General features: G+C 34.0%; 2 protein-coding genes across 7 annotated transcripts in view; one reads left to right on the top strand and one right to left on the bottom strand.

Moving 5' to 3' along the window:
- The window catches only part of LOC117683170 (ADP-sugar pyrophosphatase), a 106288-nt gene extending 100004 nt beyond the window's left edge, over nt 1-6284 (top strand). Inside the window, exons 3-9 of one of the 2 annotated variants that reach the window (XM_066083162.1) lie at nt 380-429; nt 701-808; nt 1124-1219; nt 2978-3033; nt 3991-4036; nt 4810-4863; nt 6057-6284. In XM_066083162.1, coding sequence (XP_065939234.1) covers nt 380-429; nt 701-808; nt 1124-1219; nt 2978-3033; nt 3991-4036; nt 4810-4863; nt 6057-6133 — 487 coding nt within the window. In that variant the 3' untranslated portion in view covers nt 6134-6284. The remainder of the gene's footprint in view (nt 1-379; nt 430-700; nt 809-1123; nt 1220-2977; nt 3034-3990; nt 4037-4809; nt 4864-6056) is intronic. The other variant, XM_066083161.1, reaches the window with a different exon arrangement.
- The window catches only part of LOC105326468 (uncharacterized), a 149211-nt gene that overhangs the window by 51340 nt on the left and 84145 nt on the right, over nt 1-13726 (bottom strand). The gene's annotated exons all lie outside the window — the stretch shown is intronic.

Raw genomic sequence — 13726 nt, 5'->3', positions numbered from 1 at the left:
ATAAATAAACTGTTCCTATTGTTTTTCTTATTCAGTTTTGGTCTTATAAAACTGGAATTTTCTTTATCATATTTTGCAAATGTATGCACTAAAAAAAACATGACCTGAACTTTGCTTAAATAACAAAGAAATCTGTGTCTCGCTTTTAACCTCCACGCCTGTCAAACAATTTGGTTGACTTATTAGAAATGCCGTACTGAATCATTGTAAACATTAAAAACAGAAAAATAAAATTTAATCAAAATCATGACCATGTCTCTTTAAAAGCCATTTAAAAATTATTTTTTGTCTGAATTTCATTTAGTTTAAAAAAATCAATTATACTATCAGAAAACGTATACATGTAATAGGTGCTTTAATTGTTCTGCTCTATACAAAGACAATGGGAGTGTGTGAAGCGGACAACACGACAAACAGATTCAGCCGACGGTGCGTTTTATATAATCACAGTAAACTTTATTAAGAGTTTTTTTTTAAGTGAGGTCAAAATATAATTTAGGGCATTTTATATGAAGTCTGAAAATATATATCATTTGGTAGATCCAGAAATTTTACCTAAAAGGATACAAGGGATAACCCCAATCCCCACTCCACCCCTAGGTCTGCGCATGGTACATGTATACATGTATCTATAACAGTACACTCAATGCTCTGATACCTTCATTATACACAGACAGTGCACTTGTTATTTATCTGACAGCTGTTGGTATCATCGCAATCCTGAAGCGGATGCTGAAGTTTGACTGTATCGTGTTGGTCCTCCAATATCGACCCCCGATGAAATGCTGCACCGTGGAATTTCCTGCTGGTACGTCTACATGATCCTGTCTTCTTTTGTTATTGTGTATACATTATTAGTTTGTTTATTGCTTTTGAGTTGTTGATTCTTTTTGTTAAGGGGAAAGGGGGTTGTTCTTTCTTTTCTATGGTGATTTTTGTTATGTTTTGTTTTGTAAATTATTTTTTTGGTTGTTTTTTTTGTATGTGTTTGTTTTTGGGGTGTTTTGGGGTTTTTTTTTTTTGGGGGGGGGGGGTCTGTATGCTAAATCATAACTCCTGTTTATTTTTAAAGCACCTTAAACCATGATAAGTGAACTACCAGATGTCTGACTTTTTGTTGCAGGCCTCGTGGATGCTGGTGAATCTCCTGAAACGGCGGCCGTCCGAGAGCTTTATGAAGAAACAGGGTACACAGCCTCAGTCAAACCTGTCACCCCAGGTAAGTCAGTATGGGAAAGTTAAGTATGAGAAATACAGCAGGTAACAATCTAAATGCAAGCCTGTAATATAGTGAGAATAGTTATTACATGTTATTGAAAATTAGAATCATTTTAACCAGAGCTTGGACTTTGGGTAGTTGTGTCAACAGCATTGTGACGTAGGCCTGTCTATTTCGTTACTAGCCACTCAGCCATGGCTCTTAGAAATCAACAAGATTTGTCTGGATTTTGAGCTAAGACTACTCAATCGGTGTATATTTCGCTTGAAAACAGCATCATTTTTAACTTGTTACTGAAAGTCCAAGGCCTTGTTAAAATGGTTTTACATGTCTTTATTTGATATTAGTTTGGTTTTTATTGCTCCGAATCAGCTTTCTATATGTTATATCTGATGAATCATGCATAAGAGTTCAGATTTTGACGTAAGACGCGGGTATGAAAAGGCAACTATCAGCGATCAAATTCCTCTGATCAATATGATGTCACAATAAGCAGCATGATGTCATATTTTACTCAGAAACATGTCGATTTTAACTTTATCTCTGGTTTAAATTATAAAAACTACAGACATAAAATATCACTAGAAACTCTTCTAACTAAATATATATTTGGTTCTCTCTATTACGTATAATTATCATTGATGACGTTACAAGCATGTTCAATAGAGAAGATCATGTCGGGAGACAAATCATCGGAATGCATTGTAAAACAATGCCGAAATAAGACTTATTTAATACAGATACCTAAGATTTAGATGAGTGTCAGTTAGGATATAATCAGGATAATACAGGCATGGATATTTTGTTTTATCAGCGAGTGCTATAAAGTAAGCAGATCAACATTTATATGGCTTGACCAGCCTTTCCTCTGTCAGTGTGTACAAAAAAGGCAAAAGTGTAACACTACCCCGGATATTATGAAAGATGACTTCGGTAAATATCAACGGTATATGACCTAAACTACTTGAAAAGTGCTGCTAGAATCCTGTGCTTCGTTGTTTTAAAGAAAAATACATAGTATTTTCAATGAAATTATAGAAGTTGAGAGGGTTTCAGATAAATATTGACACCATTTATTTTATGCGATTAACAATAGGATTCTAGCAGTAATACTAATAAACATGAACTTATTGCCGATTGAATTATTGTAGCAAACATACAAGTGAACTGCGGGGTAGTGTTACACTTTTTGATTTTTTGTTAAGGTAAAAAAGTGATCTATTTTTAACTATCATGTGATACCATTTCACGGCAGCTTCAAAGATCTCGTTGATTCCGAAGAAGAAAAATATTATCATGGTGAACACATTCACGTGGTAATAATATTCCTCACTGTTTTCATAAAAATAAACAATTTTTAAATTGATCATAATGTTGACGGTCATTAAACTCGGAGTTGCCTTAACCTACCAGCGGAGTGCTGGCTATAGACTCATAATAGACTAGTCAATAAATCCTTGTAAACTACAGGTGATGGGATTTATGTAAAAAAAAATGAAATTAACTAATGCAAAACAAAACTTGAGACAGCTGTGTATGAGTAAAGAAAAAAGCTAAATACAAAATGATTTTTCTTGTAATATAATTGATCAATATACTCTTATACTTGCGTATTTCATCAGCTATTACATCATCCTGATCTGAATTTGATGTGTTTTCTGTAAAAGTTGATTTGGACTGATAGAAGACAGAACATTGAGACAGCCATGATCTTTGTTCAGAAAAGGAATGAGGACTGTTTTGTTTGTCTGGTTACAGCTCTGTGTTTTGACCCTGGTCTTGGGAACACAACGGTACAGCTAGTCACAGTGGAGGTGAGTCCAGGGTCATTAAAACTAGATCTTTGATCCACTCCAGTAAGATCACTACACAAAGGAGAGGATCAAAGATTTAATTTTAATTAGATTGAGGTGAGTCCAAATGTACATATACATTTATTTAATAGATAGTGTAGTTTTGATGTAACATATTTCTCTCAGAGTTATTTCCCTTGGACACCATTTTGTGGAAAAGCCAGTGAATTTTTGTCTTCAAGCAACCAATACTGTATATTTCATAAGATTTTAGTAGAAAAGTCTAAACAATATCACAGTTACTGGAATAAGTAAATAAGGCTTTAACAAATGTAACTTAATCATACAAACAGCAGCTATAATTACACTTAGAGCTTGATCAACCTATTAAGAGGGCTTGATGGTCATTATAGCCATTTTTAGAATATATACAGACTTTCTGTAGAAAAGAAGAGTACTATATAAAAATAAAGGAAAATACCCATAATACAAAAAGTAAAATATGTAGGTTTTTTTTTTACTTTTTAATGGTTTATGGCTAGAAATCTTAAAATTTCGAGTAGATCTGATGGTTAATTTGTGACTGACGAGATTCCTTAAGTTGAATCTCCATGTGAAATATTGATAAGTGTACCCTGTAAAAATATGTAAGAAATTAAAATACCTCTCCTCAACAGTATGTTATACTCACAGTTTCTAACTCTTGCTCTTTTTAAAACTTCTTATTAATCAATATACACCTGCATGTACATATCACTTCATGCAAACAGAACAAATGGCATTGGTGATACTTGAGTAGGTTGTATATGTTTTTTGATCTATTACATGTACATGTACTGGTCTATTCATTGATGGCAATGATGAGTCCAGTATACGTTAATTTTGTTATGAGACTTAATATGATGGATATGATGAGACTTGATCAGTTTATGGTTTTTTATAAGAATTGAAAATATGGGTTTTTTGTTTATTATTCAGATTGATGGCAATGATGAGAAAAATCAAAACCCACAGCAGAAGACTGGTAAGATATTTTTTTGTCAATCCATCATTTACCTTTCGCCCTTGATTTCTGTAGCTGAAAAAAATAAATCAAACATCTGTCCCTCTCTATTCTAAAATAAAATTGTACAAACTACATGTATGAAAATATACTACACATTCCTGTGTTTTATTGATTTTTGAAAAGCATTTATTTTTCTGTTTCATCTTACCATCACGACTTACAGAAGAATCAGGTAAGATGGCCATGTAAAGTATTTTACATGATTTATGTTTGTTAAAATCCTTCACCGTCTATACATTTGAGGAAGTGTACTGACTTGAGAGAAGTTGTAGATGGTGTGACAGGCACGTGAATGATATTATGCCCCTCTTAAGTATATCTTTAATCATTTGTTTTGTTGTGAAGTGAATTTGAGACTTAGCTAGAACATATGATTTTTCTCTCACTTTCATGTATCCTCTACATTTACTTGTCAAAATGTTTTTTGTTTATCTAATCTATCATCTCTCTCTCATCGCTAAGCCATATTTTTTCTCTGGTAAAACAAATATATTTTCTATACCCTCTCTCTCTCTCTCTCTCATCGCTAAGCCATATTTTTTCTCTGGTAAAACAAATATATTTTCTATACCTCTCTCTCTCTCTCTCTCTCTCTCTCTCTCTCTCTCTCTCTCTTTCTCTCTTTCTCCACTTAAACACTTTTTTCTCTAATAAGCAAAATAAATGTTCTTATAATCGGCAATCTGATTCCCAAACTATCACTTTCATGCCATTATTTTGTTTCTATCCAGAGTTTATAGAAGTGGTATTAATTCCTGTGGACGACCTCCTACAAAGACTGGATGGTAAGCTTAACTCAGCGCTTTTCATTCTTATAGAACCTGATATACATATCCTCTATTTGACAAAACAAACCAAAATTAGCCAATAGCAAGGACAAAGAAAAAACTATTTACATTGTTAATCAGGATACTTCATTAATTAGAATGGTAGAGAGTTCAGTTAACTCAAATTGATTTTTTATGCCTCCCAACTTAATCTAAGATGCATACTATTTTTTTTTTTGTGTGTTTGGTTTGTGGTTTTTTAATCAGTATTTTACATAAAGATGTACTTTGCTGGACAGTATTTAAACAGGTGCTTCCTATGAACAAGATGACATTTATTAAAGGGACTTTAGGTCAAGGATAAAGTAACTCTTATCATAACTGCTAGGTTGTCAGATCAATACCTTAAAAACATTTGCTGTACATACTTTAACATTAATGCGCAGGTGCCCCTCCTCCTAAAAAATAGATGACCCTTTTATTGATTTTGAGTTTGCAAACTTTAAGGTCAAAGGTCCCACTATCTTTCAAATTGACCATTACACCAATAGATGACTCAACCTTAAACCTAATGCCCCTTAGGAGTAGATGTCTCATATTTAGATTACAAAGTCAAGGGTCAAGGTTTTATTGATATACAAGTATATATACATGTTACAGAAAACACAGTGTAACCCCTTCTGTTGGTCCACACAGTACCTTGGCATGTACAAGTAAATCTTTTCAATACTAGTATTGCCACTGTAGGGTATATTTTGTTTTGTGTGAAAGCATCCTCAGGTTTGTTTGTCAAACTTTTACCTGCTATTAACTGGTCAACTTTGGTTTATTATAATGGTCACTTTTATTATTTTTCTTTTTATTTTAAAATTTTATTTATAATGACTATTATAATTGTCATAAAATTCCACATAGTTCATATCTTTTAAAAAGAGATTCCATGCAGCCAATATGTAATGAGATCGAATTTACTTGTAAACTTAAGAGGGCAAGACGGTAGTGGCCATTTTTAGACTGTATTAATCTCCTTAAAATGAAGAGTTCTGTATGCAGATATAGGAAAATATTCAGATTTTAAAGCTATAATATTTATATTTTTCTTTATCAAATTATTGTGTATGGTCATAACTACCATTCTTCAAATTTCAGGTAGATCTGATTGTTAATTGGTTGGTCATTAAGTCTTCTAATCTTTGATTGGTTTGTTTCAGATTATGCAAAGTCAGGATACAGTGTTGATTCACGGGTGTATTCATACGCGTTAGGACTACAACCAAAGACTTCTTGATTAAAATTGTGTAGATCACATGAGATTGCATTATGTTATTATCTTTTGTACCAAGTTTCTATGATACTTGTAATATTCATTATGATTTTACTAATGTTCTTCACTCATACACAACAACTTTACATAACTAGACCAATAAATTCAATTTTATTGTTATACATGTGTCGCACACAGTTGAATTTAACAGGCCACGAATGTATCCATCCATCAAGATATTACTCCTGGTCCCGTTTTGTACAAGAGAAATTAACAAACACATGTAATAGTAAATTGTACATTTAACACACTACGACCAACGCGGATCCCGTATTTTCCCGCGACACCGTGATGGTGTTTAATCGTTTCCGCGATACACCGTCGCGGTATTGTCATCGGTGATCGAGGGGCCACGATTTTACCGCGATGGTGTACGACACCGTAACAAATATGTGCTCGGTCTCATCGATTAAATCGAGAAGAAGAAAAAACGCTCTTTGTTTTCTGTTTTCATTTTTGTTAGAATTAAGATATTATAGATATTATAAGAAAAAAATTACATGTACATATGTAATAGTACATGCACAAGAAGATGTTCAAGAATATGTTACAACATGATGGTATTATACACTGTTTATCTGCACTGTCGGTCATTAAGTGCACCAGCGCTCTAGCTACAATGTACATTTTCAGATTTTTTAGGTTACCAGATTCGGTCAGTATTTTGTTATGAAACGAATGCATGGTATTGTGTAGAATCCCCCCCTTCCCGCATGTCAAAGGCAATCGTTACCACATTACCCCCCCCCCCCCCATTAAAAACCTCCATCAACTACTAGACGTTATTTTTTGCTTGGGATAATAGTTTATTAATTAATAGTATAGTCAAAAACAAGACACCGTTAATAGTCACCGCGCCTGTGGGTGAATGTACATGTAGAGAGTGTGTAGACGATTTACAGCCGTTCACCAAAATTTTAGATCCCTGGAAAGCGATCTGAAGTCATCGATAAGGACGTTTTCATTGATTGAAGTCCATGTGGGTAATGTATTGGGTGATTCTATTATCTGGCGATACCTTGTAGTGTCAAGAGTGTCATTAATCTCTAAGGTCCTGTCGTTGAGATTAAATTCATGAACTAAGTTTACACTTAATTGTGGATCAAAAGGGAAGTAGTTGTTGACTTGGACCATACAGATGGAAATACTAGTAGTTTTAAAAGTGGTATAAAACACCTCCTGATATTAATGTGGATAAAAGTACACTATTTGAACTACTTTTACCCGTTTTGAATTTTAAAAAAAATCCCATACCACCCTAAATTTGTTTTTGATGAATATTTAGTTCATTTTCAGTCAAATACATTTATATATATATTTTCAGTCAAATACATTTATATATATATTCGTTTTAAAAAAAATATGAACTACATGTCTGTGCTTATAGAATGTTGAATGACTAAAAACAGTAATCCCAATAGCACCTGACATCGTCCCATACTAAAGGTCTCTGATCGAGTAGCGGAGCGGATCTGAAACCCTTGACTTGGGAAGATGTTTAAATGAAAATAAAATTAACAATTCCTTTAATTTAATGCAAATTTAGATAATCCAAAGAATGCGGGTTATGTTGAAAATGTAGCCAATTATTAATATTCATTTATTAAAAGAAAAATTAAAGAAAAGGTACCATATTATGATTATTGCAGATAATGTCATTGCCGGTATGTACCATACACTAGAGAAAACACGTTATTGCTAGAATGTGTTTTCTATTATGCAATAATTTAAAAAATGACAGTATATTGCCTTTTTCCTGAGTGTTATGCAATTATATGTCATTGGTATGCTATATATAATCTGTCAAGCCATGAATGAGATGTGCATACTTTGGAAAACTACTGCACCGTTTATTGATGTGCTAAAATACATGCATACATACACTCTTTACATGATGTGGACGACTGCGTTCTATCATTCAAATATAAAACAAAATACTAGACACTGAAATGGACCAAGTCCTTGTGAACTTCCTGTTGGTTTTTGGGAAAGGTCTTGATTATTTGATTATTTCCATTGGCGGGGGGGGGGGTGTGTTCTTCGTAAAGGACGACCAGTATTGAATAAGCGAAGAATAATGGACGTCCATGTAATTTTAATCGTAACATTTTCTCTCCTCGTGTACTTCCTCATGCGCAGATCTGGGGGAGCTTGCTGGGGTGGGTTAAAATTCACATTGTAAAGGTACCGGAAATCAGTCTCGTTTCTCCCATGGAAACAAATATAACACCCCCCCCCCCCAAAAAAAAAAAAATTATTGGCGCAAGCTTGTTTTCCTTATTTGGTTGTGATAAGGCAAAGGAGAAATAATATATTTTATTTATTTTTTGTTTATCTTTTTGAATTATCCTGAAAGCATTTTCCTTAAACTGCCTTAAGAAAACCCAAAGATGCAAGTGGAAATAGGTCGGCTTTTTTAGTCTGAATTTTCTATAATCTTCCTCTGTACATACTAAAGGGGCGGAAATTAAACCATGGGTTTAGGACAAGGAGATTCCCCGCTGACCTATGATGGATATTACCGATCAGGATATTGAAAAAAGGAAAGATTGTCTCCATCTCGATTGTTCTAAAGGCTGTGACAGAAAACGTGAATCATTTTGTTAAAGGAAACGGTCTATAACTTTACAACTCGAGTCAAAGCCAGGTACGTCAGCTCAAATCGCGTTTCACTGCCCAGATATTCTCCAGATCCTTTTATTTTTTATTTTGTTTTTTTTTTACTTTATAAAAGAAATGTAGAGTAAAAGATTAAAACTTTTATAATTGAAAGAACACCAGCTGTATGTACATTGTATGATCAATGATTGTTTTGGTTTAGTCAAAGTACTAAGTAACCTGTTTAATGTAAAATGGCGTTGTAAGTAGATAGAGGGTATATATTATATATAAAAGAAATCTATAACGATTTATTCCGTAGATCACTAGGCATGTTCACTCCTCCAAACTCTGAATTAGATTCTGGGCCTATCTCTGAAAATTGCATGTGTAAAACTTTACCTGTTTTTTAAAAGATGTACATAAAGAATCTATAAAAATGGTATGTATCTTTTATATTGTTATCATTAAATCTATCACGGGTAAAAGGGGCACATCTTGAAAAATATGTTCCTATGTGACAGGAAATTCGTCGGGTGTGACCTGTGAAAATATTTTTTCGGCATACATGTGGATTCGACCAAAAAAAAAACCAACGATCGTATATATGTGCGTTTAGCAAGGAATTCATGAATTCATGCACATTTCATGATTATCGTGTAAATATTTTTTAGTGCAACTCAAATTGAATTTTATAATTGTACGTGAAGAAATTCATAATTATGCTGTTCATTAGCCAGTGTAACTGCATGTAGAAAAGACGATGAGTTGTAAAACTCAATGATAATAAATTGAAAATTGAAATTGACGCAATATGCAGACCGCTGCATAATTATGATAACTTTAAGTATCTACGCATGTAATCGCCTTCTCTACAGAATTGTTTGTCAGTAGTGAAAACATTAATTTCGTTTCTAACTATTAAAGACGTCAGTGATTTTATTAAGAAACAACATTTTGTAGATGAAGATTTAACACATACGTCATGTATTGTACGCTGACTAAACAAGATTAAAATAATCAGGCTAATCGTAATCCAATGCCTGATCATTTAACGAGCCGTCACCGATTCACGCTTATATAATGTATTTTCATTTCTTTTCTTCTGTTCCGTGTCGCCGGTCATCATCATTAACTTATAAAGATAATTGTTAAAATTAATTGGACTGTTTTGATTTTAATACTTGTTTGATAGTTGTGCAATAATTACATAAGAATATTGAGCCGTTTGCTGTAATTTTTCAAACAATTATGTGTATGCGTTCTTCTAGAATAAAACTTGCATTCGTTTCAAGACATTTACAGCATCTTTTTTAATTGCTAAACAATTATTTTCATTATGCAATAAATATAATAATGAGTCGGCTCCAAAAATATACCTAATATGTACTTGTCGGTGTTTGTGCTCTCGGGGGGGGGGGGGGGGGTATGTTTTCTTTTCTTTCTGTGATTGGCTTCTTCCGATCACGGCTGTGTCCCTATGAGACATCCGACAAATTATACTATTTGTGCACGCATTACGCCTCGCACTTCTTTGTTTTCTATGCTGAAACAGCTTCATGTAAATCTAAAAAAAAAAGCATTGCAATGCGTTTTATTTGAAATGAAAACATTTACGAGGATTGTTCGGAAATAACTGAGACATTTACTCTTACTCCAGAAAAAAAATCATTGAAATTTCACTTGAAAATAAGCCAGGATGCCTGTAATAAACTTAAAATTTAATGAAGTTAATGACATCATTTGTTCATTTCTGGTAAACTAACAAACAAACTTGCTTACATACAATGACCCGGCGCAACCACAACCTCATCGCAAGGTCATTTTAAGGTTTTTTCCGCTGTCCTATGTAATTAACATTAAAAAAACATGAACTATTCTTCATTTCTCATCTTTTCTTTTTATTTTAAAATGACAACAGTCGTTACATATACTTTCTATGATTTTCTGTGAAAAAAAATCGATCGAGTTATTACATCCCAAAAGTCAACTTACTGTGGAACTTCTCTTACATTCACTCTGTACATATCTTAAAACTGTTTAAATCAGTTTGTGTTTTAAAAACAGTACTTGATATTTAGTCCTTTTGTTTTAATTCTAGTCAAACAATCGGTAAATAAACCCCAAATAGTTGAAGCTTTTGGCCCCTTTCCATCGTATACGGTTACATTGTGATTCAAATCACGTTTTTTAAGGTACTTCACTACACCTACACTTATACTTTTTTAGACACTACGCCACAAGATGGCGATTTAAATGTTTTGTTAACCTGTTTATATAGTTCGAATGGGTTGAATATCGTTGTAGCTCAGTGGCTAAAGTATTGGGATTCTGAACCGCAGATCATGAGTTCAAATCCACGTGGAGCTTTTGTTCATTTTAACTGAATTAAATTTTTTGAAAATACAATTGTTCATCCAAAATTGCACATTGTTTGCCTATTCGACTTAAATACTTCTTATCCATTATGATATCTATCATAATCAAGTAATTTTCTGCTGATTTGAGAAAATATTTCACGGTATAGTGAGCCACCTTAAAGTACACTTCGCCTTCTATACGTGAAGTTTATTCATTCCTTGCTACTTTGGAAATCAACAAAACGGTTCTTTATATCCTATTTTTCATGTTTATAAAATTGCATGTAATTCTTTTGCATTTCATTAACATGAAGCTGATTAATGGTAACATATATCGCCAATCATTCCTTCAAAAGAAATACTTGTTATATTTTCATATTACTTTTTATAGAAAAAAATTCTTTTTTGGGGGGGGGGGGGGTTCTAAACTCCATCTCAGACACTGTACTAGTCTGGGTATGATAAGTAGTTATATAGATGTAGCATCAATTAGTACATGTTATTTATTATATTGACCTATGTATCGTTTACAATGAAGAGAATACATTTACGTAATATCAAACACCCGTCCAATTGGACTTATAACTCACTGATAACACTAAATGATATTTTGACACATGCTGCGAGAATTTGCTTTGATTTCTATAAATTTGGTCGTAAGTTCTCTTGTGAAAAGAAAGCCATGAAACACTTCACTGATCCTTGAATGTTAAAAGCATGTATTATAATATTTTTTTCCAGACAAGTAACGTAACATTAAATAACATGTATATTTTAACCCTATATAGAACCGTTCTAGCGTAACATTAACGTGTAAATACTAATACCCTAGAGAACCGTTCTAGCGTAACATTAACGTGTAGATACTAATATTCTAGCGAACCGTTCCAGCGTAACATTAACGTGTAGATACTAATACCCTAGAGAACCGTTCTAGCGTAACATTAACAGTAGATACTAACAACGCAGCGAACCGTGGTAACGTAGCGTACTAAAACCTTGACGATTCGTTCTTACGTAATATCAGCATGTAGATACTAATATTATAGTGAATTGTTTAAACGTAACAATAATGAGTAGTTACTCATATCCTAGCGAATCTTTCTAACGTTACATTAACGTGTAGATACTAATGCCCAAGCGAACCGTTGTAGAATAACTTAATCGAGTAAATACTAATACCCTAGCAAACTGTCATAATTTAGCACTAACGGGTAGATACTAATATCATAGCGAACCGTTCTAACGTAACATTAACGTGAAGATACTAATCATAGGCGTCGGAACAAGGTGGGGGGGGAGCCCCCCTCCCACTTTTTAGCTCACCTGAGCTGAAAGCTCAAGTGAGCTATTCTGATCACATTTTGTCTGTAGTCCGTCTGTCCGTCTGTCCGTCTGTCCGTAAACTTTTCACATTTTCAACATCTTCTCAAGAACTACTGGGTGAATTTCAACCAAATTTGGCACAAATCATCCTTTGGCAAAGGGGATTCAAAGTTGTGAAAATTAAGAGTCACAGCTGTTTTCAAGGGGAGATAATTAGAAAGTAATGAAAAATTTCGAGAAATTTTCAAAAAACTTCTTCTCAAGAACCATAAAGCCAGGAAAGTTGAAACTTGTGTGGAAGCATCCTCAGGTAGAGTAGATTCAAAGTTGTGAAATTCATGACCCCCGGGGGTAGGGTGGGGCCACAATGGGGGGTCGAAGTTTTACATAGGAATATATAGAGTAAATTTTTTAAAATCTTCTTCTCAGAAACTAATCAGCCAGGAAAGCTGAAACTTGTGTGGAAGCATCCTCAAGAAATGAAGATTCAAAGTTGTGAAAATCATGACCCCTGGGGGTAGGGTGGGGCCACAATGGGGGGTCGAAGTTTTACATAGGAATATATGGAGTAAATCTTTAAAAATCTTCTTGTCAGAAACTAATCAGCCAGAAAAGCTTAAACTTGTGTGAAAGCATCTTCAAGAAATGTAAATTCCAAGTTGTGAAAATCATGACCCCTGGGGGTAGGGTGGGGCCACAATGGGGGCTCGAAGTTTTACGTAGGAATATATAGAGTAAATCTTTAAAAATCTTCTTCTCAGAAACTAATCAGCCAGGAAAGCTGAAACTTGTGTGAAAGCATCCTCAAAAAAATGTAAATTCCAAGTTGTGAAAATCATGACCCCCGGGGGTAGGGTGGGGCCACAATGGGGGCTCGAAGTTTTACGTAGGAATATATAGAGTAAATCTTTAAAAATCTTCTTCTCAGAAACTAATCAGCCAGGAAAGCTGAAACTTGTGTGGAAGCATACTCAAGAAATGTAGATTCAGAGTTGTGAAAATCATGACCCCCGGGGGTAGGGTGGGGCCACAATGGGGGCTCGAAGTTATACATAGGAATATATGGAGTAAATCTTTAAAAATCTTCTTCTCAGAAACTAATCAGCCAGGAATGCTGAAACTTGTGTGGAAGCATCCTCAAGAAATGTAGATTCAAAGTTGTGAAAATCATGACCCCTGGGGGTAGGGTGGGGCCACAATGGGGGGTCGAAGTTTTACATAGAAATATATAGAGTAAATCTTTAAAAATCTTCTCCTCAGAAACTAATCAGCC

Source organism: Magallana gigas, chromosome 4 (assembly GCF_963853765.1).
Source record: "Magallana gigas chromosome 4, xbMagGiga1.1, whole genome shotgun sequence".
NCBI lineage: Eukaryota > Metazoa > Mollusca > Bivalvia > Ostreida > Ostreidae > Magallana > Magallana gigas.
The sequence above is the reverse complement of the archived record's forward strand: the minus strand, read 5'-3'. Positions and strand labels throughout refer to the sequence as shown.